Here is a 24,578-nt window from a genome sequence, read left to right on the forward strand (position 1 = left end):
CTTCTCCTCCCCTAATTTAGGGCACTGATGTTTATTTATCATTTCTTTTATTAGAGCCAGACATTCTACTCTGCTAGACCTAAGCAGGATAAAATTCCTGTTTCTATTTTTGACATTTTTCTGGTTATTTCACATACCTATTCATCATAATATTCATCAAATAAGCACCTGTTTCATCTATCTATTCACAACTCAGCATTGAGACAGCTGTTTTCATTTATTCATAAAAGGAATACAATATTTTATGGCAAGAAGTGAACAAAATAAAGGAATTTTGGATACTCAGGAATCCCATGTCACTGCTCCATTTTCTAGTTTGCTTCAAAATGATGAAGAATTAAGGATGACAACACTGAAGTCATTTTTGCCCCTTTAAATGCAGAAAGCCATGAAAGTAACCACTTTAGTAAGCGTGATATGATTCAACAAAAATGGCCTATGTGAAAAAAAAATGCTATTTTAGTCTTGTAGATGTGGTCTGGTTAAATAAGGAATTGACACCCTTGAAAAATAATGATCAGCATCTTGCAGATGGGGTGCACTGACCTAAAAATGGGATTTTTGGGGAAAATGAATGCAGGCGTTGGGGCTGGCCATGGCTCATGCTCACCTTGGAGCCCTCCCCGTTGTGGTTCCTCGAATACGGGTAAAAGGCGCCCAGCTGCATCCAGCGCAAGCACAGCTCGTACTCCGAGTCCGAGAAGAAACCGCAGATATCTGCTCCTGTCTGAAAAGTCAGAGATTGCCCAATGGCAATTATTGTTGTTTATTGTCAATAATTGTTGACGGATAATAGTCCAGAACTGTCTATTGAGAAGAGTTGATAAAAGTCGAAATTTGTCTAGTGATAATTGTTGATAAAAGTCAACTGACAATAGTCAATATTTGTCTATTGAGAATAATCGATAAAAGCTGATATTTTTCTATTGCGAATAGTCGATAAAAGTCGATATTTGTCTATTGATAATTGTCGACTAAAGTCGATCGACAATAGTCGATAATTTTCTATTGATAAGAGTTGAATATTGTCGATAATTGTTGAGGTAATTGAGATGTAAGGTAATAAATCAGGGGCTTACATAGGATATTCCGAAGAGACTGAACTCCATCATGCCTGCAAAGAAAACACGAGTCGGTAAGGACGCGCGTGCTCATCAGGTGGAGTGAGCGTTGCATAGACCACACAATGCAGAATTAGAAAAATAAGAGAATACCCACAATTCCTTCATATCTTAAGAAGCAAAGCAGAAGAAAAAGCAAAGAAATCTGGGGCAACAAGGACAGGATCAGGGGAAAGCAGAGAGGAATTTGAGGAGAATGCGGGCAAATTGGCACACCAAACCCAATTTCTGCATAAACGGTGAAGAGTTTCTTAATCAAAGAGGTCAAAAAGGAGTTGGCCATGATGGTTCAACCCTTTTAGACTAAACCAATGTGATTATGAGGAAGGAAATGAGCAATAATTGGACTATGGACCCTTCTCGGTCGACTCACCGATAATTGACTTCTCCAGCTGGTTCCAGGCCGCGGTGTTGTCCCCCAACCAATGCCCCGACCACTTCCCGCTGCTGGGGTACGTTGAGCGGGTGACGATGATGCCCCGCTCCTTCGTTATGTTCCTCAAGACGCTGGGAAAGAGAACGGTCATCAGAACGTAGGCACACAACCTTCATTTGCAATGGGTTTTGGGGAAGGAAGCCCCAAAAAACGCAACTTACTCTAAGGTCGGCTTGGTTTGTGACCACCCGTAGAGGTTGTGGACGTCGTAGTGACGAACGCGGGTGCCATCCGGGAGCTGCTGCTCGCCTTCCATGCACAGCGTCTTGTAAGCCAGCCCCTCCTCCCTCCATCCCAAAACTACAGAAAGGGAGCAAAAACGCTTCTGTTTTAACAGGAATTAAATGATTTGCACTTCGATGATGTACCCTCCATTGGGGTTCGCTTCCTGGTAGGCACAGGCATGGCTATTTATTTTATTTTATGGCTATTTTATTTATTTCTGACATTTTTTAGGTTTTCTGAAGTTGGATTTCTGAAGTTCAGCAAATCCAGAAATTCCTAAAATTCCCATGTAGGCTTCTGCAAGGGAATTAATTGCTAAAGTGTACCTTGAGGATCCTCCTAAAGAGGATCAAAGAGTAAACAGAATATATCCTGCAAAACTTTATAATTACTAATGTATACTGCAAAACTTTATTATTACTGATGTATCAGCAAAATATACACAGAAAACTGGGGAGGAAAGCCTATTTCTGAAGACTCAGTCTCTGCCAAATACTGAGAAATGGTGTGTAGTATTTCAGGACATCAGGAAACAAGAGAAATATCCCAATAAAGGTGTTACTAATAGTAAGCTATTACTAATCGATTCCACCCTTCTCCAGTATTAATAGAACAGCAAATATTCCAAGAGAATTCCTCAATTGGGGTTCATAATTTTACACAATCAGAGGAGGCACAAGGATATTTTGGAAAGTTTTTGTCACAAATTTCACTATTAATCCAAGAAAACAGCAAAACCCCAAAAGCTGCATCCTTGGGCACGTCCAAAATGAAGTATCTAAATATAAGATAACTACCAAAACACCACCTATTTTTAAACATCTTTATTTTTAAATACCTTAAAATTTCTTTATTTTTAAATGTCTTAAAATATATTTATTTTTAAATGTCTCAAAATGTTTTTAAATATTTTAAAATATCTTTACTGTGATCAGACTTACCAGGCACATATGGTGGGTTATTTAGCTCATTGTCTCTACAGCCCCAAACAGCCCCGTGAACAAAGCTGGATGGTTCGTTCATGTCCTGAAAACAAAGTAAAAAAAACGAGATGAACAAATTCCGCCTCAATGTGGGCACTTGGCTCCTTTGGGCTGCTCTAGCTTGCCAAATATTTTTTATCTTTTTTTTTTATCCTTTAATATTTCTCATCCTTTAATATTTTTCATCCTTTAATTAATTATCCTTTTTCATTGGATAACTTCATAGCCAGATTCTGAGTATCGCATTTCCCCACATCAAATTAATTGGGATTAATCGAAGGTCAGGACTTCAACTTTAAGAAATTCTTCTTTAACAGTCACGTTTCCTGCAAAGGACCAATATTTCTCTGTGTGAAATTGAAAGAACTACAGAAAATACAGCTACAGATTTATCAGGTCCTAAAACCTTTGTACTGGTAGCAGGTGTCTTTGGTGCCTGTGGCACTCTGGAGCTGGAAAACAGGCAAATATCAAATATTTTGCTGTATTTCTAGACATTCAGGTCTTTTGTTGCAGTAATTTATTAACATTTAATAGATACTAAAACTATTGTAGGTCCACTTACGTTAAGAAGCAAACTAAACCAGTCATTTGGCCTCATTGGTTGAAAATAATAGTTTCCTATTGCAAAAAATACATGGATTTTAGGACCTGGTGGAAGATTAACAGCTTTGCAAAAGAGCTATTATGTAGGTAATCAATAATAAAGTAGTAAATAATGAAGATTTGAGGAAGTCCAGTGTTTCAACAAAAAAATATTGATGCTGTTAAGAAGAAAAGGGCTTTCTAAACTTCCATGGACCATTCCAATAATAAGGCACAATAAAAAGTGTCAGAAATCGAATAATTTTTTACACTTACGATCCATATGCCATCAAACTTCAAGCTCTGCGATGCATTGCGGGGATTATCGTAGACTTCCATGATTTCTGTTGCCCACCATTCAGCTGTGGAATTGCGGAAGAAGTCTGGGAAAGCTGTATACGCTCGGTAGAGCTGTGAAAATTGTAGGAAAAAAATATATATATTATATATATAAAGCATAGACTCATGACTGAAAGCGTCCCACTGCTAAAACAATGGAATTTGGCTAAAAAAATTGCTTTTGCTACATTTTTTAGATGTTCTGGAAGACAGGCTTGACATTTTCTGCATCTCATGCCTGTGGTATTTTTGATTTTCTTTTTTTTTTTTTTTTTGGTCTGTCCTGTTCCGCCAACTCAGTTTTATCATCATTTTTTTTTTTGCCATAATCTGATAACTTTGGCGTTCCTGCCCTGTTTGTGACTATTGACAAAAAGTACTCATGCTTACTTCCACCTGGGTATCCCAATCCAGTGTGTTATTAACTTGCACGTTGGGATAATCCGGCCAGACCTAATAGGAGGAAGAACACATTAAATTAACCAAATGAAACTGGGTATAATATATGGCTTTATAATCTATATAAACATATCTATTTAAAATAATAGATTCAAAATAATCTATATAAATATGTAGATTTATATAACAGCTTGCTATGTTCTCCAGTGGTGACTCAAACCAAAGGTGTTTTGATTTGTGCCACCTAAATTCGGGAATTAATGTGATATTGGAAGTCTTTTAACGTCTTGGCTGGCATGATGCTGGTTTGGATAAAATACAAAAAAAATGTTTTTTAAGAACTGCACCTTTCCAAAGACAATTTCGTTGGAATTGGGCCACTTTATGAAGACATCCTTCTGCAAGCCTCTTTCGTAGGCAAGGTAATTGGTTTCGTTTCCAGATATGGCTGGATCCTAAGATTACAGGGAATATCATATTAATTTTATGTTCCAAAGACAAATACAGAAATCCTGCTAAGCGTATTCTGCATTATTCAATCCCAGACTGCAACTGAAAAGAAGAAGTCCAAACTCACCAGGATTATGATAAACCTCATTCCTTCTTCTCTTATTTTATTAACTAGATTTGGTAATCCAGCAAATTGCGGGCTAAGCGTGAAGTCCAATTGCCGTTCCATATAATCAATATCTGTGTACTGGACATCCTGTGGTTCACAAAAATAAATAAAGAAAGAAAGAATAAATAAATAAATAAATAAATAATCAACATAAAGGGCTTTTTTTGGTCATTTCCTGTCAAGAAGGAGGAGGCCAAGAGGAAAGGAGGTGGCCAAGAATTGACAGGCTTTATTGTTTCTCAACGTACGTAGGGTATTCTGGCCGCCTTCATGTCTTCCACTAATTGGGCAACTTCGGAGTCATTTTCATATCCATAGCGGCACAGCTGGAATCCCAGTGCCCAGTAGGGTGGCAAGACTGGTCGCCCGATCAGCTACAAATGAAGAAGAAAGAACATTTAATGCAAGCAGGTGAAAACAGAACAACAACAAAAAAAAATACTTTGAATTTGTAGCAGGAATCATACCGCAGTGTATTCCTGAACAACGCTCTCTGGTGTTGGACCCAAAACCACGTAAAAGTCCAGAATTCCCCCAATTGTGCGATATGTCAGAGCTGGCGTGGGCTGGAACGTCACGTCTGAAAACAGAGATCAGGCAGTGAGGCAACAAATGCCTGAGCAAGCTGCTGTCTCAGAACCTGAGCTTTAAAAAAACACGTGGTGAAAATAATGATTTTTATTTTTATTTTACCCATTCCATTGCTGTTGAGCAAGAGAACTCCATGGGCATTGCCGTCTTCTTCAAGACCCATGTAGAATGGCTGGAAACCATAGGAATTCAACTTGTACTGCAAAAAAAGTAATTTTTATTGGAATGACATCATGAACCTTCTGCTTATTTGCATATCCCAAGAAATGATACTTTACAAATAAATGATCAGATGCACAACAGCAACCAAAAACATTCAAAATCATACTGCGGTAGACGTTGACCAGGAGCGATCACTGTCAGCCTCAAATTTTGAGGTCAAGCTACACAAAATTTGGAAGGAGGGAAGCAAATGTATTCCTGCCTTTAAAAATTGCTAAAAATAGGTTTTCTAGGAGAAAACTTATTCTTTTGAAGTATTTCCAGGTAGCCTGTAGCTTCAAGACAAGCGGCTTTCTCTTATTTTTTCATTTTCTCAAGATGGTTCAAGACCTGAGCTGGAAATTTGAGCTAAAATACAGCGCTGCTATTACACAATTAATCCCTTGAAAATATTTGGGTTATGCAGACAACTACACAGATGCACGTAGACACAAAATTTTGGATTTTATGTCCTAATTGAATCCCAGCATCACAGGAGTTTGCCAAGGTCTGGTCTAGGCACTGAGGTGCGCATAGGAGGACACCCACCTGTAGCCAAATCAACACTGGTCGACGCCAAACAAAAAACATCATTTTTTTTGGAAAAAATCGGAATTTGTTGTCACTTACGCCAGGAGGCTGGTCCCTGGTGAACATCCCCCACGTGTGCCAGTTCATGTCCCGGCGATACATGGTGTGCTCGGTTTCGCCAAAGCCGTACAAGTACTGGGAGGCCAGGCGGGTAGAAATCTGGATGAACATGTCGCTGAACGTGAACGTGGGCAGCTGCGAATCCCAGCTAGAATGGGGCAAAATACAACAAAATGGTGATTTTAGCATCGTGCATGGCTGGCGACCCTTCCAAGGCCAACTCTTTTCTAAATGTCTTACTATGCACAAAAGTTGGGATAAAATTGTTTTGGTTATCAAGAAAGATTAGAAAACATTAGAAGGTTTGGTGGTTGCTTTTTTATTATTTTTATTTATTTATTGAGCTTAATTTATTTTCTCTTTTTTGGGGCAGATCATTTCAAAACAGACAAAAATCAGCTTTTTTACTGTTAAAAACTGAGTTACAACCCAGTAAAGATCTTCCAATGACTGACATAGATGTGGGAGGCTGAATTACAGAACATATCATTTATTCTTGTTGGCACAAATTAACTCAACTTGTAATTAAATTCTGATTACTTTAAAGAATGGCAAAAAATATTTAGCTTGAAAGGAGTAAGACCTCCAGCTGCTAACTTCATTGTTCTAGGGCTGGTGCGTGCTTCACCAAGGAAAGAAATTAATATTGTTTCATTTATTAATTGCCCTGTTACTGAAATAGAGAGTTCTGTTTTCCTCTGGGTTAATTATCTCAGACTTAAGAAAAAGTTGAGTGATTGCCAATTTAGCAGAGTTTAGCTTTGGACAGATGTGGGCATTTATTGGGATGGATACAAAAACTTATACGTGGCATTACATATGGGAAAGGAAACTCTTTGTAGGGAAATAAAAAAATACATAATAAATAAATAAAATTAAATTAAAAAAATAAAAAAGAGAGGAAGGGAAAAGGAAGGAGAGAAGATAAAGAAAATTTCAACTCAAAATCCCGACATGAATGGAGTGAGCGTGGCTTACATAACGGTCCCAGTGCTCCTGCGTCGAACCTGGATCCCAAACGGCTTTGTCTGGAGCGTTACGTCGTAGAGTCGCTGCTCGGCTGAGCTCGTTGGGGTGCTGGGGAGATTCAGCGGGACCGGCACCTCATACCTTTTATTTGCATAATCATAAATCTATGCAGGGAAAATTAATTCAGGTCAATGCACACAGAATCCAAAAAGGAAAAAAAGGATAAATAAGCAACCTGTATTTTCAGAAATTCAGGATAAAAAATAGCAAAAGCAGTATTCCTATTGAATTAGATAAAATTAATTTACAGACTGGAAGACTCCAAGTCAGACACAGAGTTGTTCAAAACCTTGCCAATAATGATAAGAATTACTTTAAAAATTAGTAAATCTGTTAAATGGTTTCCTTCAGTGCATATTCCTTTCTCAAATTCCTTCAAACTATTGGGGCTGGAAAATAAAGAGCAATAAGATTTTATTTTGGACAAGGAATGACTCTTAATTATTCAAATATCTTAAGTGTATTTTTAGGTATGATGGATTTCACATTTTTGGTTCAATTTTTAGGTAATTTTAAGAGATTCCTCTTTGGGTTTTCTGCAGTATGTAGGATGACACGACTTGATTCAAGACTATGTCTGCTCGTTTTAATAATATACCCAATTTAGAGTTATTTTATTAAACATAGAGTAATAAATTATAATCTAAATGATAAGATATTAAAGGTTTCAGAAGTTGAACGGTCAAGAAAAAGTCATGTTTCATAACAGAACTGATTATATTGATTAAATCTCTTCAGTTCCAGTTCTGTATGACATCCCACGTACACATTGACATTGTATGCTCGATCTATGATTTTCCAGTAGAAAAAATGGGATGAAATTCCTCCACGAAAAACAAGATATGGCCTAAGAGCAATAAATGCTCTTTAAATTGCACAGAATCTTGCAGAATTGCTCAGAATCATGCAGAATCACACAGAATCGCTTGGTTTGGGAAAAACCTCCAAAATCATCAAGTCTAACCATTAACCATGCATTTGGTTAAAAAAAGAAACTCATTTTGATGAGAGTGCACCACCCATGCAACACTAAACTGACAAAAAACGTCATTCTGAGAAATATAATGAATTTGGCTGGCGGAGGACCAGAAACTGGGAGAAATACCTTAAACTGGAGCATGTCGTTGCTGTGGTATATCACCTCCAAGCGAAGCGTGCTGATGGGCGACGTGGACCTCTCAAAGGCCCTGGCCGTGGTGTTTGTGTAGGTGAGGTTGGCCGCCAGCCCCGACGCCGTGTATTGGACATTGGAGATGGAGTAACTGTTGTCAGAGCCGTAATAGCAGTAGGGAATGTTCAAACCAGAACCGGAGGTGTCTTCCTGAAAATGCAAGCACGTGGCCAATTAGTGAAGGAGTCACTTGCTTTTCTTTTTTAATTTAGTTTTAAGCAGCAAGGATTCCAAAAGTTTTTGTTTTTTTTCCAGATAACACATTTTTGTCCCCAGTGTTAAGCAATAAAGGCAGATTGTTATTATTATCCACACTGTTTTAGAAATAATGAATTCGTTCCAGTCAAGAATTCACCCTCAAATTATTCCAAGCGCTGACGTTGGTTAATGCATCAGCTCTCAATAATCACCATTTCTCCTATTTGTACAAACAAATCTGTGCCTTCTCATTGCATTTTATCTCCTAATGAGTATTTTTGCACCTTTTGTCACCAAATTCAAGGCCTCACTCAACTTAAGAAAACATTTAAAATAGTTCATAACTTGGCCAAACATGCTTCTGCACGAAGAGCCATTCTCAAATATCTAAAATTCCCCAAATATTTCTAATAACGACAAATACATCTAATAATGACAAATTTCAGGCAATTCGTCCACCACTCCAGCCTGTGATCACGCTGTCACGGTCATCACAACCATGCACAACAATCCAGAAATAAAACCTAAAAATCTCCAGGAACAGGAATTATGGTTTGGATATATCCAACGGGGGCATGACCCGTTACATTCACAGAGAGTGGAAGATTCCCTCGAGATTCAAGGATCTCTTCTCATTCTGGATTTCTCGAGGAATTGAATTTAGCTGAATGTGTTTCAACAATGGAAGCTTAATATTTAAAAAAAAAAAAAATGCAAAAAATCCCAAACCTGATGCATCGCAGGTCTTGTTGGCAGTGGCAGAGCCCAATGGAGGTAAGAATATCAAGTTTCTTCTATTTTTTATAACTCTATTATTATTTCTATAATAATCTATAGAATATATTTATAGCAATAATATTATTTTCTATTTTTCTAATATTCCTATTATTTTCTATAATCATAGAAATACACCATTATAATAATATACACTATATTATTATTATATACTGTATTTTCCAAAACACCAGATTTTCTTCTAATTTTCAGACTTCAGAACTGGTTTAAAACAGCTTCAATGAAGCACAGTTTTCTGAGGCGATCTGACAGAAGGAAAATTTGAACTTTTTCTTGTAAAAAAAAAAAAAGTTTAATTCTTAAAACAGGATAAATCTTTGCTTACAGCCCAGGTGCAGCCGCGTTGTTCGCATAGTTCCTTGGTGGCCCCTGCGCTGGGATAACAATCAAATTTTTCAGAGACGCGGGTTCCTAGAGTCCATCTTAAGGAGTACGATTTGCCTAAATCAAGCTGGAGCCCTTTTATAACAGCAAACTATAAAAATTAACAATAAAGCAATTAAAAATTTACAATATTAACAAAAATTAACAATAAGTTGTGTATCCCATTCATTATTGTCTTTTTTTTTTTCTTTTTTAAGATCTGCAGAAACAAGAACTTGCCCAACATGACATTTTATGCACTCTGATTTTTCCAAATGTTAAATAATTTCAACCGTTAAATTTCACCCGATGTTAAATGTTGCCAAATTCACGCACAGATCTGGAAAAGCTCCGACCCCTCAACTCACATGGAAGCACACTAGGGCTGAAGAGAATCGCACAGCTCTTAACTAAATGCTTAAGTTTTTTAAACCAATTGATTTTTTACCTTTTATATTTACGATTTGAAAACTATTTGATTAAGTGGTAAAGAAGGCAAATATTACCTCCCTCCTGCAACATTAACTAAAATTCTAAATCTGTTCCCCCCCCTTATAAATGTAATTGACCCACGTAAATAAATAACAAACATTTTTTTGTTCGCAATGTCTGAGAGCAAATCAGATCTGCCACCTAAATACGTGAGTTTAATGAAATTATACTTTGTTTTTCTGCAGTAAAATCTGCATATACCAAAGACTTACAATACTACTGGCCACTCTCTACTGTAATATATACCCAACAGATATAATAATATATTATAATTATTTTATATATATACATTTATATAATTATATATATAACATATAGTATTTATATATCTAATATATATGACTCCAGAAAAATTTAATTCCAGTTTTCCTCCCATTCTTTACCTTGTCTGTAGGATTATAGGTGATGTTATGAGAAGAAACTTGCTCAACATTGTTCTGCAGCACCGTGACTGTCATCAGTTCCTCCTGCAATCCCAAAATTTTGATTTCTTCGAACACCAGGTTGTTCGGGTCGGAGTAATTGTTGTTTATGACGTTCAATTGCAACGTGTTCTGAGAAACAATGAAATAATTGCATTGAATTGCCAGTGTTTCCCCAGATTTTAATTCCGCTCTTCCCCTCACTCATCGGAGATATTCAGCTTCATTTTTTTTCCAATATACAAGGATTTCTGTCAATTTGTCAGATTTTGAGACTCACAAGCATTGTATTAATCTCCTTTCAAATTCTACCTGCTGATGATGTTTTACAGCTTTTCTCCTTTACAGACTTTATAAATTTATAGAATTTATAAATTCTATAATCAGGTGTTTTTTCTCACTCTATAATATATCAAGAAATTGGAATTTTTCAGATATTATAAATAATTTCATTAGCGATAATATTTTGAAAATGACACCTCTTAGACTTTTACCAAATACTCCATTTCTTAGTAATATTGTAGGAAAATAGGGAAAGGAAAAGAGAATACCCATAGAAGTTTAACATTGGAAATGAAAATTAATTTTTCTAAAACATATGTATACTTACATTGGAAACTTTGAACTCATAGAAAATGTAGTTTCTACTGCCATCGGAAGCTAAAATACAGAAAAATAAATTTTGGTTGCAGCACAGAATGAAAGGCATTAAAAAATAAATAAATAAAATGCATTCTGCCAATTTCCGTCTTTTGTGGAATTGACCCAGGATGTCAATATCCTTTTATTTTCCTGAAATCTCTGTGATTTTTTTAGTCTTTTTCAAGTTTAGGAATTACCTATCAAGTCATGATATTATACACTGCAGAATATCTCTTAGATGTAGGAGCATGAATTCCATGAAGGGCAAAGAGGCTTCAAAAGCTCCTGAAGGATTTAAGTATCCAAAGTCTTTCTAATTAAATGATAATGGGATGCCTAAATAATCAGAAATTCCTTAGAAAATTCAACATTCTTCATTCGCCAAAAAATCCTTCACTTCAAGATTAAAATAAAAAAATATATATATTTTTTTTATATTGGTATGTTATTCAAATTCATGAACATGGGAAGCAGCTGCCTTAAAAATTTTGGTGTCAGTAAGCATACCTTTTGAGTTAACAACATTTTTGCTGATGTCCCCAGGAATTTAACTGATTCCAAAAAGGTCAGAAATGTAAAAGTTTTCATCTTTAACCAAATTTTCTTGGTGAACAGGGGTTGCGTGGTATTTCTCCCACTGAAACTCATTTGGGTGCATATCAGAACATGTGTGCATATGCATGGGTGCATATCATGAACGTGTAGATGATCTTTAAGGACCCTTCCAACCCAAAAACTCTACAACAACCCTACAAATATTTTTGGGCCATTTTTCCTGAACTAACAAGAGCTGATCAAGACTCACGTGCGGATTCTCCATCATCCCAGAACAACTCCCCAGTTGCTTCTTCGTTGTCATCCAGCGCAATGATCAGTCCCATAGGATTCTTACGGCTGTGGACCAAAAACAAAACCCCACAATTTATTAATAAATACATTTTAGATGTGTAATAAACAGTCTTTAAAGTAAAATAAAATAAAAAGTCTTTAATGTTCATTTTAAGAGTGTAGAGCTCAACGGGGCTTCAGAACTTTGAGAATTGTCTTGTGTTGGTCCCTGGTTATCCAGGGTTTACGTGTTTGATGATTTTCAAGTAAAAGAATAAAATCCACTGAAAGTTTGCAAAAGGAGAAAAGAGAGAAAAAAGAAAAAGAACGAAAAGAGAAAAATCTTCTCTAGTTAATTATAAGAAATACTACGTCATTGGTCATGAAAATGAATGATGACTGTCCTTAATTTCCAAGTTTCAAATGTTAAGTACTACTAGATAATAATAGTGCTAAAATGCTGCTAAATAATAATGCTCCAAATACTACTTTTTTTCCTTTTTTTCCTTTTTTTTTTTTTTTTCCTGAAAGCAGATGACCCTAAGCCCCTTCCTTGAAATCCCATTTTCCTGCCAGTTTAGTGAAGGATCATATTCCACCCTTGGACATACCTTGCAACAGTGGTGATCGCTGGCTGCTGGGTAGGAAAAACATAGCCACCTCGCAGGTGAAGCCCCATCCTGTCCGCGGGCAGGTAGAGCGGCGTTTTCTGCTTCCTGACGGACAGTTTTGCGCCCTTGCGGAGAGGGATAAAGAAGAATTAGGTTACATCACCCACTGCTGTTTTAATTCCTTATTTCTTCTTAATTCTTCCTTTCTTCTCTCTAATTCCTCAGTTCCTTAATTCCTCTCAATTTTTTCTTTTGAATCAATTACCACTTCCTTAGTTCTTCCTTTTGACTTGATTCCCATTCTTTAGTGCTTTTTTTACATAATTCCCAGTTCCTAAATTCTTCCTTTTGGCTTAATTCCCAGTTCCTAAATTCTTCCTTTTACTTAATTCCCAATTCCTTAATTCCCAATTCTTTCTTTTGGCTTAATTCCTAGTTCCTTAACTCTCCCTTTTGACTTAATTCTTAATTCCTCAATTCATCTTAATCCCTCCTTTTCTTAAAAGGTTTTAGTCCTGAGACTATCCATATTGTTGCCGATGGTCCCAAAGTAAACCAGCAGAGATCACTGTGGTATAATGCTAAAAATCAGCAACTCTCCACATTTCTGTACCCTATTTCCTTACCGTTTCATAATCGTACCAGACAGCATCAGGAATATATGCTTCAATTGTGTCCACCCCCTATAAGGAAAAAACAGAGACAAATTTCATATTTGAATGCAAATTAATCCAATAGGCCAAATTTTCCAAAATCGTAATAAAGCTGACAATGAGAAAAAATCTGATCTTCCTCCTTACTTTTAGGCTGAGTAACAATATTTTCCCAAAACTCAGAAAATCAGAAGGCAATTTCAAACCGAAGGAATAAAAGAATTAGGGGGATAGATGGTCAAGGAATTCAACTTGTTGAGGGGGTTCTGCTGCAATTTGCTGTAAGAAAGCTGAAGTTTTTGACTTGAGGTTCCTCGGGAATTCATGACGGGACTTGATATCAAGATGTCAAATATCAAATAATATCAAACATTGAGACAGTGAAACCTACTTGGTCAAGTACGGGGCTAATGAGCAGGCCAGGACCCCACAGGAACTGCTTGTCCACACTCCACGTTGCTTCATCAGAATAAAACCTAAGCAAAAAGGAAGGCAATGGCATTAATTGTGCTTAATCTTAGGTAAATACATAGCTTATTAATTTAGTCTGCATTAATTACGCCTGTGCATAAGTGTGTCTGGGTGTGTTTCTTAAGGTAGTTTAAAAGCTTCAAGAAAATAAATAGGAATAAAGGCAGGAAAATTAAATTTGTAAAACAGACATGCTGACAGAGAATAATTTAGTCAGCTGCTAATGAAATTTCATAGAAACTCTTAGAGTAACTGATAATTATGATGTGTGTGCAGAAATTATAGATGGATTTGATGACTCTCCAGATTACTCTAAAATTGTATTTCAAAATTCAGACATTGTGCATATTCCAATGCGCAGTATCTTTCACAAACTAGACATGGTTAACTTCTTTCTAGGAAGAACAGATGTGGGATAGAATTCTTTCTTTCTAAGAAAAAAGAATGGATTTGGGAACATACTCATGCAAAACTGGCCGTGCCACCGTGTCTCCTTGAGTGTGAGCTTTGTAGAAGAGCGTGTACAGGTAGGGCAGCAGCGTGTAGCGGATGTTCAAGTAGTGCTTTGAGGTTTTCACCAAAATCGAATCGGCTCCAAAGTAGGCAGGATCCTGGGGCTGAAAGTAATCAAAAAGCGATTTTAATTTCTGTGGTCTATGGGGTGCTGCCAAAAATCAGGATGTTCTGGCAAGCACAACACATTCGTGGACACCAATGGGTATGAAATTTGATGTCAGATGTAGATTTACAAAAATGAAACGATGCCAAGCATATTCTCTGGTGCCTACAATTAATCCTTATAAAGCTAAACCTTTCTGAACCCTAAATTATTTGCAGCAAGGATTTCCTAAGCATAAGGTTGCACCAATTTCAAACCAGTCTACTGTCTAACTATTAGTGGTAGAAATTTATTTTTCAGAATTCAGAAGTTATTTTTCAGAATTCAGAAGTTATTTTCAGAATTCAGAAGTTATTTTCACAGATTCTGAATTTATTTTCACAGATTCTGAATTTAATTTAGTATTAACTACCAGAACAGAAATGCGATAGCTTATCACAAGATGAATCTCTGTAACAGGATGTACAACTTACTTGGCATAGTTCGGTGTTGTGATTCCTGGAAAATGGGTAAAATGCTCCTACTTGCATCCATCGCCGGCAAAGTTCTTCTGAGACGTCATCAAAGAAACCACAAATATCTGCTCCAATCTTAAAATAAAACCAGAATGTGTTGAGCACACGGCACATCTCTACCAAAAATCCTCTAAAGATACGGAGATTTTTCTGTTCATCCCTAATTGATGCCTAGGGTCATAGAGCCATTTATCCCATTTTTACATCCCATTTCTCCAAATCTTTCATCTGTACCTAAATTTTATATTTTCCATTGTGTTTTCCTCTGTTTGAACCCCAGAATTCTGGAGATATTACACGAAGTAGCCAGGTAGAAATTGACTTTTCAGTAAATACTTTTCAGCCCAACATCTGTGCACGTGGAGTTAGAATTATTCAAATATAGGTCCTACAGAAAGCTAAACCGACTCCAAGCTAAAACTGCTCATTGGTGCTAATATGCATAAATTAGCATAATAGTACCAAGGTCACAGAAATTCAAAGAAAAATGCCCACATCCTGGAAAGGGATGTGGGCATTTCATTAATAATTGCATTTAAAGACTTTCCCAGAGGTATGAGGTGGCTTGAAACACCAAATCTTATATTTGATATCCATACACACACATATTCAATAGAGGGAAATGGTGTAAAGATAAAATCAGTTATTCCTGGGAAGAAAATATTTAAATAGACTCCCAAAGGGATTAATTTTAAGCTTTGAAAGGTGGAATTAGGTTGAACTAGATGATCTTTAGAGGTCCCTTCCAACAAAAACCATTCCACAGTTCTACTATAAGACTTTTACACAGATGGGTTTATATATATCAAGCTTGATAGGGCATAATTTAAATTTTTGTTGTAAAAAGGTACCAAAAATGACCATTTCGTACATAAGGGATTCCAAAGAGCCCGAATTCCAGCATTCCGGGAATCGCCCATTTGAGCTGATCCCACGTGGCGGCGTTGTCTCCCAGCCAGTGTCCCGCGTACTTCCCAGACCCCGCAAAAGTAGACCTTGTAAGAAGGAAGCTTCGTTTCCCAGGAAATATAGTTTTGATGGCTCTGAAAAATCAAAAAAGAGTGGAACTGGGCAAAGAATAAAGAGGGTATGGAGATGAGTAGCTCTACCTACACTTATATTCACTGATTTACAATGATAAATAAGCTAAGGACACAGACTCCCCTAATTTTTAAGGTGTCTATTAACTAAATTATTATTTTTATTAATTTCACTATCATCATTAATTTCACTAGCATCAATAATTTCACCAACCTTAAAGAACCCTTTCACTTTTGCCTGCCAACCTTCATCACATTTTAAGTCTAAAAAACAAAGCCTGGGTCTCCTTTCAGCTTTGCTCTATGCGCAGAACTGCGTCACCAAAATCCAGTGCTAGGGCTTTGAATTTTGACTCAAAAATTTAATTTGAATTTCAAAAATGCAATTTTGAATGCCCATTGTGGAAAGATTGGAGATGCAGAGGCCTGATAATTCCTATCGACCCACAGATTGGGTTCCTTGGGAAGTGAATTGCCCAAGATCAAGGGCATTGGCTCTACTCTGGAAGGTCGTTTCCAACCGTAATGGTTCTATGACACTCTGATTATTATTATTTATTTACTTTTAATTTGAGATGTTAAGAAGTCTTCCTTACTCTTGTGTTGACAGAGTCATGGAGTATCCAAAAAGGTTGTGGACATCATATTGTTTCCCCCAATTTTGCACTGCATCCATGCAGAGTGTATTGGAATACAAGAGTCGGTCAAGAATTCCTGCAATAGAGCAGTTTAGGAAATGTATTTTAATGGATTGAATTTAATTGATTTACTTTTAATTACATACAAAGAAGTATTCTGCCTTCAAACTTTCTGTATCTCACAGCAATCCACATAGAAAGCAAAATAATTCCCTGCACACTCCTGAGCATTGCCAATGGGATGGGATTTACCAGCGTGAGGCTAACGTACACCAAATTTTCAATTTCATAACATTAAATCCAGCTTCAAGCTGTATTTCTCATGCCAGGAAGGACTCGCCCAAAAACTATACCCCAAAATTTCTGAACCATTTGATCTGGCCATGCCCATTGTCTAGCAATGATCAAAGGTCTGGCTTGATCAAGAATTTCAGTTCCTCTTTAGCATTGCCTGCACCTCTAATTATTGACATTGAAATAGTAGGTGATATAGATGGTAATAAAACAACAAAAGATACAATTATTATATACGATTAAGGCACTGACAACCTTCATTTATTATTCTGATGGGTGTAAAACAAGATATTCTTTTCTAGTGAGCCATATAAACCACATCTTTGACCTGGCATTTGGTATATATTTACTTTCAGTCAATAAAAGTACTCAAAAAATCTATAAAACCCACAGTAAAATCCCTCCATATCCTTTTAACTGATAACACAATTATCCACAGAATTTTTGCTAAAAGATTTATTATTTTTTTTTGCTAAAGACGACAGACTTACGGGGCGTGTAAGGTGGGTAATTTAATTCATTCTGCTTACAACCATTACTTGAGCCTTGAACAAAGTTGGCTACTTCATTCATATCCTGAAAAATGGCAAATTCCAATTTCAAATTGAGGCTAAAACATTCCCAACACCGATATTTTTTGGACTTTCAGCCAACTATGTCATTGCAAAGCAACTTGTAGCTGCTGACCGGAGCGCACAAGAAGCACAAAAAATACTAGTTATTTTTTTCCTCCAGCAACCACAACACCAATGTACAAAATCATCAAAAAAGTCTTTCTGAATGTCAGAATGATGAATTTGGAGCAAAGTGGTGATGGCAGGATTTCACCCAAACTGGATAAATTGCAGCTTTTCCCAAATCCTGTGTTATTTTTCTACAAATTCCCAAATATTTGCACAAAATAAAAACAACCCTCTGGCTGCGTGTTCCAGCCTGAAAAGAAAAACGTCCTTACCCAGTAAAAATCCCAAATCCTACAAAAGGTGTTCACTTTTTCTCTACCTAAAGGCATAGTTCATTAAAAATAAAAGCTACCATAGGAATTATGATCGTGGTCACCATTATTCTTTGATAAATAAAATTACGCTGAATATGCCTTGACTGAAGGAAGCAAGTATCCAATGCATTAGGGTAAAATTTAAGTTTTTTAATTAAAAGCTTTTAAATTAAAATTTTTAAATTAAAATTAAATGAAAAATCAAAATTACAGAAGAGATGTACAAATACTGCATGGATTTCAGGTTATTCACCATAAACCGTTCTCCAAATTCATTGCAGAATAAAACAAGCCATAAAATTGACTTTTTTTTTCCTTTTTACGAAAATCAAAAAAATGGTGAATTCCTTACAATCCAGAGCCCATCATATGGCACTTCCTTGTAAAACTCTTGACACTCTGACACCCACCAGCTGGTGCAGGTGGGACTGGTGAAATCTGGGAAGACGGTTCTGCCTGGCCACACCTAAATAAAAAAAAAATATATTAATTGAAAAAATAAAACTTTTGATGGTGTTATGGAAAAAAACAAAACATTCTGGGTATTAAAACTGAGAAATATTATTTTTGCAGGACAGTGTTGATACAGGCATCAGGAGAAGACTTTTGAGATATGGATTGCAAAAGAGTATTTACACATAGAAAGAAGTTGTTAATGTATTGAATTTTCAGCTCAAAAGTCATTTTTTTTAAGTCAAAATCAAGTTATGCAAAATTGTGCGGTAAGTAGATACATTTGTAAACTTGTTCTAAAGAAATTTTCAAAGCACTAAAGGGGAAATTGCTCTGTGATAATTGAAAATAATCATAATAATCATAAATCAATATTGGCTGCTGGCATCTCCTGGCCATTTAAAATCTTTCTTTTCCTTTTGACCTAATGTACAGAAAATTGCTAAAAAAAAAATGGAAATATTTCCTTACCGCGCCAACTAAGGGTGTTACGCCATCGGATTCGTTAATCCAAACTTTCTTGCTTTCTCCCCTGTCATAGGATAGGTAGGGTAAATCGTTCTCAAGACGCTCAGTGCTAATAGCTGGATCCTAAAAAAATGGAAGAAAAATACAATACTACAGAAAATGTGCACCCATTGTTACTGAGCCCAGCAACTCTAAGGATGTCAAGTGTAGCAATGTTCAATTATCCTGATATTATTTAAAAAGGAAAAATAATTCATTTCTTTTGAATAATACACAATATATAACATTATGTATTTGATGTAATGTCATAGTAAAATATATTATTATAATTATTACCAATAATAATAAATGCTTACCAGTATGAGAACATATTTTTGCCCATAGTCGTGCAGATACCTTTGAAAATTAGGGAGGTCTGTGAATTTCACTTTGTCATAAGTAAAATCTTTCCTTGCTTCCATGTAATCAATATCTGTGTATTGAACATCCTGAAAGAAAAGAAGCAATACTTGACTCTGGGATGTGCTGCATTTTGATTAAAATTTCTGGAAAATCAGCTGATACAATCAACTGGGTGCAGGTGTCTATTTTTAATGATTATTCACCAGTCTTGTTTTTTTCACAAAACTGGGAAAAATTGGCTCTTGATGCTGATGTTCTGTGGCTTCTGAGAGCATCAGAAAATCAGATATTGGGAAAAATAGATATTTTAGTTGTTTGTTCAATTTTGCTGCCTTCTCTATGAAAAGTCACATTTTTACTCACGTAAGGAAGTCCAACTGCTCTGTTCCGCTCCACAACCGCCTTCACCTCATCCAGAGACCCATAATCATAACGACTAAGCTGAAACCCGAGAGCCCAATAGGAAGGCAACGCCGGCAATCCGACCAGCTGGAAATTAAAACCGAAAAGGGATGAACTTTTTGGGTCTGATTCCCTAAATTTGCACTCCTCAAAGGGATTCAACTGGAGCGTGAGAGGCCACATTTGAAGCGATTCCCGTCAACTGTGAAATTTTTCTGTGCTTTTTTCCCCCCAGAAAAAGCCAAATGAAAAAGATGTTGCCAAGAACGACGTATCAATTGTTACCCATCAAGTTATTATATTATTCTTAAAAGTGGCAACTCATTCTGTTTGCTGGCATTATATCCACTTATTTGCTGTCTTACATAAAAGAATAAGCTTTTTTTTAAAAAAAATTACAATATTTAATGATTTGTTATTTAATATTTTAATCCTCAGAACTTTAATGCTCTAACGGTCAATGTTCGACGCTCAATGTTCAACGCTCAACACTCAACACAATTATTAACTCAACATCAATAACGATGATTTGCAAAGAGCAAAGCCAAAGGTTGGACAACATCTGGCCAAAAATCAACCCTGACCAAAGCAGCATTACCAAGAACCAACTGCCCAGGGCTTGGGTGCCCCCAAGGGTGGATGCCTACCTTCACGTACTCCTGCACCACTTGCTCGGGAGTGTCGCCTAAGAAGACATAAAAATCCAGAATTCCGCCAATTGTTCTGTAAGTGACAGCTGGCGCTGGTTGCAGGGCGAACTCTGCAAGCCAAAAAACACACAAAAATGGGATGGGATATTTCCTAAATCTCCAGTAACTGTTATGATGATATGAGATATAAAAAATCAAGTAAACCCAAAAGCTAAGTTACTTGAGCTTAAAACGAAAAATGTTCAGCTTCTTTAAAAAATGTTAATTATCTTAATTTCTTAAAATGTTCATATTTACAGTCCTTTACAGTCCAAAAAGAGAAATCCAACTTCTTCTCATTAAATTTTCAGCCTCAGGACACTTGAATATTTCAACTTCAGCATCCAAATAAGCACCATGTTCCTTAACTAAGGAAAATAAGCCCAATTTGCCTTAATGAAGGAAAATTAAGGGCATATATTTACAAGTGCTGTTTAAAGTTATTTTAAAATTAGGTTCTGATTTTAATCTCTCTAGCAAAAACACCCCTGACCCCAAACAAAAATGCCCATGGCAGTGGTCAACAAAATCTTAAGAATAACTGTGAGCTATTTGCATAGGAAACGAGTAAATCCTTGCAATGACTGCTGTTACACATTTTAAGAGAGCTTTTTTCGAAAAATTGACTCTTTTTAAAAAATTGACACCAGTTCAGCAGATTTGCAGTGCAACAGCCCTGCAGATCATCCAAAAATGGGGATTTTTTTTGCAATGAGTAAAGCTGTGGAGAAGGCGTGCTTACCCATCGCATTGCTGTTCATCAAGAAAACACCGAAAGAAGCTCCACTTTTGTCTTCCAAACACAAGAAGAAAGTCTGAACACCATATAAGTTATCCATGTTCTTGAAGGAAAACAGAAAAGATGATTAAAAACCCAATATCTCAGAGAAAAAACATACCACCTGTGAGGTTAAGCTTCTCAAAATGGGAATGTAAAATTTGCTCAAAATTCACCGAAAGCCCATATTTGGGGAAAACCTGCCTCCCTTGGAGCCATACAGATAAGACTTCAAACCTCTGATTAGCAATTATTAAAAGGATGAAGATTATAAATTTGAACATGGATGGAAAGAAAATAAACACAACCATTTCTGCAATGCATTTTGTTGTAGAAAATTAAGAAACAACTTGCCTTAGTTTTGGGTTGAAAAAACAAAATAGTTGTAGCAGCCCATAGGCAACATTTCAACATTATGAAATATACTTCTTTTAAAATATTAATTAATTGCAGGCACTGAGCCATTCTCCTGAATCCTATTTCAACAGGAGGATCAGTGCTGCAACAATCTCACTTTATCGCGCCCAGAAATTACACCAGAAATGTAATTCTCTCGATTTTTTTTTTTAATTTTTGCAATATTACCTCGTCAAGGACTAGCACACTCTAGCAGATATTTCCTTTTTCTCAAAAAGCCCCAAAGATATGAATAACCATAGTGATAATTATTTGACTATTTTCCCCAAAGAAACAAACAAAAATATATTATGTACGGGAATCCAAACCAAAAATGTAATAATCTGCTTCTTGGAAGCTGGACCACTTTGGGAAAAAAAAAAATGTGTGGGGGAACAAAAAAATAAGTAGAAAAAATACATAAACAGCTGATAGAGCTATTATGTTTTGTAAAGCAACAGCTGCCAAATGCATTATTTCCTGAGCTACGAGGGAAAGTGGTGTACCGACCGAGTTCTGCATGTGGCGATGCACACCCAGGCTGTTTTTTATTCTTTTTATCAGCAAAAAAAAAGTGTAAGATTTCGATGCTCATGAGCTGATAGGCAGCATGTTGCAATACTGCACAAATTGACCAAATCACTGCAAATATTGACCGAAATTCCACTGGCAATTTTACTTGGTTATATATATACCATTTTGCAATCACATGCAGCACTCAGCAGAAAAAATATAAGTGATAAAGTAAAATAAAATGGATTTTGGTGAGGTGCCAACTGCGCAATATGTCTGGATCGCAGGATTTGCGCAAAGTAAATATAATAAGATTTACTTACTCCTGAAGGAGCAGAGTCCCGGCTGAACATGGGCCAGGTTTTCCAGTTGACATCATGCTGGAATTGCTTGTGCACGTGCTCGCCCACGCCGTAGATGTTGCTGCTGGGGAGTTTGATGGAGAGCTGCAAGAATTGGTTGGCGTACACCAGCGGGCCGATGGAGGTGTCGAACCTGGAGGAATTTGGGATAAAATGGGAAAGTCAGATCCGTTCGTGTCGCTAAATGCAAAATAAATAAATAAATAAATCCCAAGCCGTTGATTTCAAAAGAAAAAAAAAGTTCGAATTTGAATTTTGAAGAAAGTGATTTTGTCACTTGGGCGACATATTATGGCCAAAACCGTATTTTTTTACATACCACAATAAAAATACTGTGTGTTTAAACAATAAATCATTAGTGGTGAACTTCTTTTTTTCATGAAAAGCAACTTTGTTTTGCTCTCAATTAAATAAAAAGACTAAGGATAATATAAACAACCCTCCGGAGTGTTATTTCAAGCAGGTCCCCCTGGATTAAATGACGTGTTCACCCCTCCACGCCTCAGTTAAATCAGAGGTGGCTTCCTGAACACCAGCTCTGTCATTAACAGCAAATTAGTCCTTAGTAAGGCTTTTAACAAAGTAAACAATATAAAGCCCGAAGGACGAAAGCAAATCCTAGCTAATTAAACTCGAAGAATTGCTAGTGGTCAGGCTGATAATCACTTCTTAATTGGTTTAATAAATATTTCCTCCAGGTGCTTCCGCCTTTTAATGTTGGTTCAGGTTTAGTTCCTGTTTGGGTGTTGTGTTTTTTTTTTTTATTTTCCTAAGGAAATAAAGGGATTTAAATGCTTCACTTTTCACATTTTATTCCTATTTCACTAGAAATAGCTTACTGCTGGCTGGTAGGGAAAAGTCCCATATCATATGCATAAGGCATGGCCTGATATTGATGGTTGACAATTGCAGATTGAGCGTAAAAAATAGCGATTTTAAGTGCTGCCAAGGATTTGTAGTGACTGAGGAACTGAGGAATAATTGCCCTGAATTTATGGCACTAAGTAGCTGTGAAGATTTCCCCAAGATTAAGGGGAAAAGAGGATGCAGAAGCAACAGGGCAAAAGATCCCGTGAGATGGAGCTCCCCATCGCCCAAATTTTGCAAAGAATATCTCCAATTTTACATTGAAAGAATATTTCCATGCTGTTCATCCATCAAAAGAAGAAAAGGAGGAGCTGGCATGCCCGAAAGAGCACCCAATGTGACCATACCTTCAAAATAAAATAAAATAGAGTAGAAAATAAAATAATAAAATAAAATAAAATAAAATAAAATAAAATAAAATAAAATAAAATAAAATAAAATAAAATAAATCAACCAAAAAAAAAAAACTCAAAACCAAAGCAAACAAACCAACCAAAAAAAAGAGGATGATGTCACGATATTGTAAATAAAAAGCTCCGAAGTTACTCACAGAACTGCTCCGTTGCTTACTCGGGTGACCCTGATGCTAAAGGGATTGTCCTGGACATCAACTTTGTATTTTAAATTGGAGGCCGCTGATCCACTGAAGGTCCCCACGTGCTCGTGGGGGACTTCAAACCTTTTGTTTTGGGGGTCAGTGATCTGTAAAGGAACACTGGGACGTTAAACATTAATGAATTTAACACTTTCCAGATTTAACATCTGATGAGACCAGTTATGGAAGAGATCTGACTGCGATGGACTGGGAATCGTGGATGGAAGGGGCCTTAGAGACCAGTTATGGAGGTGATCTGACTGGAGTCAGATATATATTCATACATATATTTAGACATTTCCCATCATTACTTGATCTGAGAGTATTTTTCCCATGACTAATTATGCTCAAATTCTGCATAATAATATTTTTAGGCATTTCACAGCATCTCACTTCCAGTCTTTCTGTACGTCCTATATTGGCTGGTTATAGCAAACCCACCCCAACTTCCACATTTCTGGCAGGAAAACGTGTGGCAAACGCCCTTCATCCCCCCCAAAAAAAATTTAAAAAGGACAAAAATAGGGCAAGAGAAGTCCAGCCCAGGCTCAAAATCCATCAACGGCCACTGAATTTTACACAACGTGCTTTGGATGTTCTAAAGCCATAATGAAATTAATAAAAGTACTTGACCCAAACTCTTTTCTGATGAAAAGGGGGAAAAATGGAAGTAGGATTAAAGAAAAAAAAAAACTATTTTGGGGGATTTTTTTTCTGCATGAATG

General features: G+C 36.5%; 1 protein-coding gene across 1 annotated transcript in view; it reads right to left on the reverse strand.

The window, feature by feature from the left end:
* The window catches only part of LOC106049821 (maltase-glucoamylase-like), a 35,026-nt gene that overhangs the window by 4,713 nt on the left and 5,735 nt on the right, over nt 1–24,578 (reverse strand). The window contains exons 6-40 of the mRNA XM_048056424.2: nt 23,809–23,960; nt 22,353–22,524; nt 21,085–21,184; nt 20,301–20,413; nt 19,615–19,740; nt 19,206–19,337; nt 18,853–18,972; nt 18,281–18,394; nt 17,423–17,507; nt 16,596–16,713; nt 15,831–16,002; nt 14,918–15,034; nt 14,288–14,442; nt 13,746–13,830; nt 13,328–13,384; nt 12,702–12,826; nt 12,068–12,156; nt 11,231–11,280; nt 10,582–10,752; nt 9,669–9,818; nt 8,285–8,500; nt 7,129–7,283; nt 6,130–6,298; nt 5,401–5,497; nt 5,175–5,287; nt 4,956–5,081; nt 4,666–4,794; nt 4,436–4,543; nt 4,080–4,142; nt 3,627–3,761; nt 2,724–2,808; nt 1,719–1,857; nt 1,495–1,628; nt 1,080–1,114; nt 611–727 (exon numbers count right to left, since the gene is read on the reverse strand). Coding sequence (XP_047912381.2) covers nt 611–727; nt 1,080–1,114; nt 1,495–1,628; nt 1,719–1,857; nt 2,724–2,808; nt 3,627–3,761; nt 4,080–4,142; nt 4,436–4,543; nt 4,666–4,794; nt 4,956–5,081; nt 5,175–5,287; nt 5,401–5,497; nt 6,130–6,298; nt 7,129–7,283; nt 8,285–8,500; nt 9,669–9,818; nt 10,582–10,752; nt 11,231–11,280; nt 12,068–12,156; nt 12,702–12,826; nt 13,328–13,384; nt 13,746–13,830; nt 14,288–14,442; nt 14,918–15,034; nt 15,831–16,002; nt 16,596–16,713; nt 17,423–17,507; nt 18,281–18,394; nt 18,853–18,972; nt 19,206–19,337; nt 19,615–19,740; nt 20,301–20,413; nt 21,085–21,184; nt 22,353–22,524; nt 23,809–23,960 — 4,224 coding nt within the window. The remainder of the gene's footprint in view (nt 1–610; nt 728–1,079; nt 1,115–1,494; nt 1,629–1,718; nt 1,858–2,723; nt 2,809–3,626; nt 3,762–4,079; nt 4,143–4,435; nt 4,544–4,665; nt 4,795–4,955; nt 5,082–5,174; nt 5,288–5,400; nt 5,498–6,129; nt 6,299–7,128; nt 7,284–8,284; nt 8,501–9,668; nt 9,819–10,581; nt 10,753–11,230; nt 11,281–12,067; nt 12,157–12,701; nt 12,827–13,327; nt 13,385–13,745; nt 13,831–14,287; nt 14,443–14,917; nt 15,035–15,830; nt 16,003–16,595; nt 16,714–17,422; nt 17,508–18,280; nt 18,395–18,852; nt 18,973–19,205; nt 19,338–19,614; nt 19,741–20,300; nt 20,414–21,084; nt 21,185–22,352; nt 22,525–23,808; nt 23,961–24,578) is intronic.

The sequence above is a fragment of the Anser cygnoides genome, chromosome 31, assembly GCF_040182565.1.
Source record: "Anser cygnoides isolate HZ-2024a breed goose chromosome 31, Taihu_goose_T2T_genome, whole genome shotgun sequence".
Classification (NCBI taxonomy): domain Eukaryota; kingdom Metazoa; phylum Chordata; class Aves; order Anseriformes; family Anatidae; genus Anser; species Anser cygnoides.